At 32.7% G+C, this 4,676-nt stretch overlaps 1 protein-coding gene across 4 annotated transcripts in view; it reads right to left on the bottom strand.

Annotated features, from left to right (window-relative positions):
* Positions 1–3,242: 3,242 nt before the first annotated feature.
* Positions 3,243–4,676, bottom strand: part of LOC106679001 (zinc finger protein 431) — a 17,802-nt gene continuing 16,368 nt past the window's right edge. For all 4 annotated transcript variants that reach the window (XM_024360231.1, XM_024360232.2, XM_024360230.2 and 1 more), the window contains one exon: positions 3,243–4,504. In XM_024360231.1, the coding sequence (XP_024215999.1) occupies positions 3,342–4,504 (1,163 nt within the window). In that variant the 3' untranslated portion in view covers positions 3,243–3,341. The remainder of the gene's footprint in view (positions 4,505–4,676) is intronic.

Raw genomic sequence — 4,676 nt, forward strand, 5'->3', positions numbered from 1 at the left:
TATATATGGGATATTATTTTGTTTTTTTAAGAAGGATGTCAATAATAATAAGTTAAATTTTAAATATTATATTAAATAAAAAACGTGACAAGGAGGAAGTAAATATAATAAGAAGGTAATTTAAACTTATTAATGGGATGTATAAAACTAAATATTTGTATTATTATTTATTTGATATAAAAAACAATCAATATTCAAAGTATAGTCCATTTTTTCTACCATCATTAGCCAACTGCTTTCTAATTGTTCAATCCCATGCTGATACCATTCTTTGGGATGGCTGTCAAAGAACTCGTGGACCGCAATTGCAACTTCTGGAAAGTTATCAATTTTTTTCCTTGAAGGAAATGGGTCATGTATAGAAATAAGAAGTAATCCGATGGTGCGAGGTCTGGGTCTGGACTGCTGGATGAGGCAGGAGTTCGAACCTATGAAGTTCTTTATACTTTTCTTGGTTCAACGGGAAGTGCGAGGACTGTAAAATCTTTCCTGTTGTTCGTAGTAGAGTTCAGAATTCATAGAGCATCCATCAGGAACAAATTCGTGATGAATAACACCTTCAAAATTCTAAAAAAAACTCAAAGCATGTTTTTTTCTTTCAAATTTCCACCTGGAAGTAACCAGAAAAGCAGTTTGACCACGATTAAGCCATTTCGGATTTAGCCAGTAAACTCAGTGTTCATCACAGGTGACAATTATCCGGTACAATCTCATACCAGAAAGGTTTTTCAATAAATTTCTCACCTCTCAGCTGATTGCTTGAGTAAGTTCGAGCGGAACCAGTCTACTGGTCTTTTTCACCTTCCCTATGGAGAGTAGATGGCGACTAAGTCCACAGGATGAGTGTGGTTTGTCAAAAGATACTGGACAAACCACACTCCCTAGCAAGTTCGCGAGTACTTATGGACGGATTTGACTCAACAGCTTCCTGCAGAACCTCATCAATATCCATTAATGGATCCCTTCTTCGTTGAGATTGTGATATTTCAGCAAGAAAAAGGTGAATGAAACCAAAATTTTAAGAAAATTATATATAATTATAGCAGTGCTTTATTTGCTCGAAAAAAACAATTTTTTTCACTTCTAAGTAGAACTAACTGCCCATGTTAGAAATTTTTCATGTTGAATGAAAGCACCAGAAAACTAATTATTAGTAACCAACATTTCGCTCCGTGTTGCAGAGCTTCATCCTGGGGTTTTCAGGATCAAGATGATTTGACTCTGAAATCACCAGAACGAAGTCCTATAAATAGGAAATACAGTAGATGTCCACTTTGATATTCCTAGAAAATAAGTTTGAATATTATTTTCTTTACCACCAGTGTACATATTTTGAATGACCTTTATTTTTTTAACTATGTACATGAGTTCCACAGAATAAAATTACTATTTATTTTTATTTTTATCCAAACGTGGTGATTATTTGGTATTTTATCTCTTTACAGTGATTCTCAACTATCCCTACCACTTGCATTAGTTCTAATCAACACTACTATTTTTGATTTTTTTCTGACCGTGACCCATACTATCTTCCTACTTCTTGTTATGTATAATAATAATGTAATGACAGTTGTCAATTAACTCATCTTGGTTCTCTTCCTAACAAGTTAGAAGAACAAGGCACTCAGAAGCCAAACTTTCACTTTTCACTCAATTTAGGCAGGTTGTAATAAATTACTTTAATCAAAACTTAGAATTAAACACTAACATGAAATTTAAGAAAAAAAGCTTATAAAACAATTTGCTCAGAAAATCCGCTAGGAGCTCTTATGTATTTAATATGACTTTAAATAGGGCTGCTCACAATGCTATACTTAAAAAATGTAACATGGTAAAACATTTTACATTTAACACACTATTTTTTTTTCTTACCTCCTTTATTATAAATAACAATAACAATATTAATATATACCTAAGTATGTATAAACATAACTGGTGCCCTTCCTTTGCCATGTGGCATTATAAGGGGTTGGGCTGGGTCCGTTGAAGATGGGGGTTACAATATTGGCTGGGGGGGGAGGTACAAAGAACGGGGAGGGCCGCTCCACTGGGGGCTAAAAGGTGAAAACATTGTATTATTTATTTATAACTAATGTAAAATTAGTTATACATTTAATATAACATAATAATACCCCTTATATTAGGGGTTAATACCCCCTAATTAAAGTCATGTTAAATGCATAAGAGCTCCGAGTGGATTTTCTAAGCAACTTATTTTGCGCTTCACTGACTACCTAGTTTAAAATAATAAATTCACAAGGTATTTTTTACCAAAGTAACAAATAAAACCATTGTTTAAATAAAATAAATTTTAGTCTCGAAACAGTCTATATTTCTTTATAAGTCCGATGTTTTTTTTTTTTCCCCATGCCATTTTCCTTCTCGCAGCCCAATACAATTTGATTCTTCCTCTTAGTTGGTCCGCACCTCAACATCCTCCAGACCAACACACTCCAAAAGATGGTCCCCATCCATGTCCCCTATGTTGCATAGAGGACATTTTGGGGAATCTACGATGCCAATTCGATGGAGGTATTTTTAAAGCAGATCATGTCCTGTTACTAGCCGAAAACAGGCCACAAGATTGCCGGGGATTCATTTATCCTTTTCCAGTAGACTCTCCCACTTCTTTCCTTCCGCTTGAACTTTGTGTCTAGCACTTGTTCTGTCCTTACAATAAGACCTTATAAGTGATTTCACTGTTCTGTAGGAAAGTGGTAGAACAGGCCGGTTCTCTGCACAACCAAGTTTAGCCAACTTGTCAGCTTGCTCATTACCATTTATGCCAACATGGCCTGGAATACACTGCAGAGCTATATCCCTTCCTCTTTTCTTCATGATAGCATCCATGATTCTGCACTTTTCTTCCGTGGGTGACTCTGCGGTACCTGGTGTTGTTAATTTTTTTTAAAACTGCTGTGGTTCTAAAATTGTATTTAATGTATGATAATTTATTAATAATATTGTGGTTTGTTTAAAATTGTTAAAAATCATATTTAAGCTGTTTGTAATAGATTTTCCTTGAGGATGGCCAAATTGGCCGAACGTTGGACTTATAAAGAAATAATAGATTGTTTAGAGACTAAAATTGGATAAAATTTATTTTATTTAAATAATAATAACCAGTCTCAAGGAAGTGTAACGATTTTATATAAAATAAAACCATTCTTATAAAGAATATAAGACAGGCTTCTCAGATATTATAATACTCAAACAATAGGATGAGTAAAAAAAGTGACTGCTTTTCAACAAAAAATTTATATATTTATTTTATTAATTTAATATAAAATCAACATTAAAAATATTGCCTATTGTGATCAGAAGGACAGTTAAGAGGGCTCCTAAATTTTATGACGTTCTCTTATATGTTTTTTTAATGATGATTGGTAAATTGTTTTAAATTCACAATGAAAGCATTGATAAGTTTTTTCCCCTCTGTGTTGAGTCTTTATGTGAAGTTCCAAATTTTGTACTCTTATTTCTTTATAATCACAATAAGGACATTCATGAGGCTTTTCACCTCGATGACAACCTATTATATGCGTTTTCAATTGTGACAGCATCTTTGATTTAAATTCGCAACGAGGACATTGATAAGGCTTTTCACATGTGTGACGAACCATTACATGTCTTTTTAATGTTGAAGAATATGCTGAATTAAATGGACAATAAGGACATTTGTGAGGCTTCTCACCAGTATGACGCACCATCATATGTCTTTTTAATAATGAATAACTAACTGATTTATAATCACAAAGAGGACACTGTAGAGGCTTCTCACTAGTATGACGTGCCATTATATGTATTTTTAATACCGAATAACTAACTGTTTTATAATCACATTGAGGACATTGATGAGGCTTTTCCCCCAAATGATGGGACTTAATATGCTTTTTTAAATTACCACTTTGTGCAGCCTTATATTCGCAAAAAGGGCAGTGATGAGGTTTTTCACCTTTATGTCGACGCATTATATGCGTTTTCAAATCACTAGAAGTAACTGATTTATAATCACATTCAGGACATTGATTTGGCTTTTCACCTGTATGATGGTGCTTAATATGATTCTTCAAACAAGCTTGATATGATGTCTTAAATACGCAATAAGGACACTGATGAGGCTTTTCACCTGTATGACGTGCCATCATATGAGTTTTAAAATTTGCATGACGATATGATTTATAATCACATTGAAGACATTGATAAACCTTTTGAGCTGTATGATTGCTTGAGATATATGTTTTCATAAGTTCAGATGTTTCAATTTTTGTATGACAATGAGAACATTGGTAAGAGCTCTCCTCTGTATGAAGTGGTATTACATATGATTTTAAATAACTTGCTGGTATTCTTGTATAGCCTCCACAAAGCTTACATTTATAATAAATATTCTCACTTGTATCACAAGGCATTGAATGAGCTGGATCCTTTAATGCCAGTTTTGTATTTCTTGTTGAGTTACACTGATTTATATCCATTTTCTTGTTGAGGGAATCCTTTGAACCTGAAAAAAAAAAAAAAAATCAGCGACTTCTTGAAATGTTACATCTATTAATGTTCTCTATTAATGTGTTATTAATTAAAAATATGAAGAATAAATTCTACATAAATTAATATTATTTGGAAGAAATAAAAAAAATTATTTATTTATAATCTTAAAATTTTTTTTTTTTTTT

This window comes from Halyomorpha halys, unplaced genomic scaffold, assembly GCF_000696795.3.
Source record: "Halyomorpha halys isolate HHAL.00 unplaced genomic scaffold, Hhal_1.1 Scaffold171.1, whole genome shotgun sequence".
NCBI lineage: Eukaryota > Metazoa > Arthropoda > Insecta > Hemiptera > Pentatomidae > Halyomorpha > Halyomorpha halys.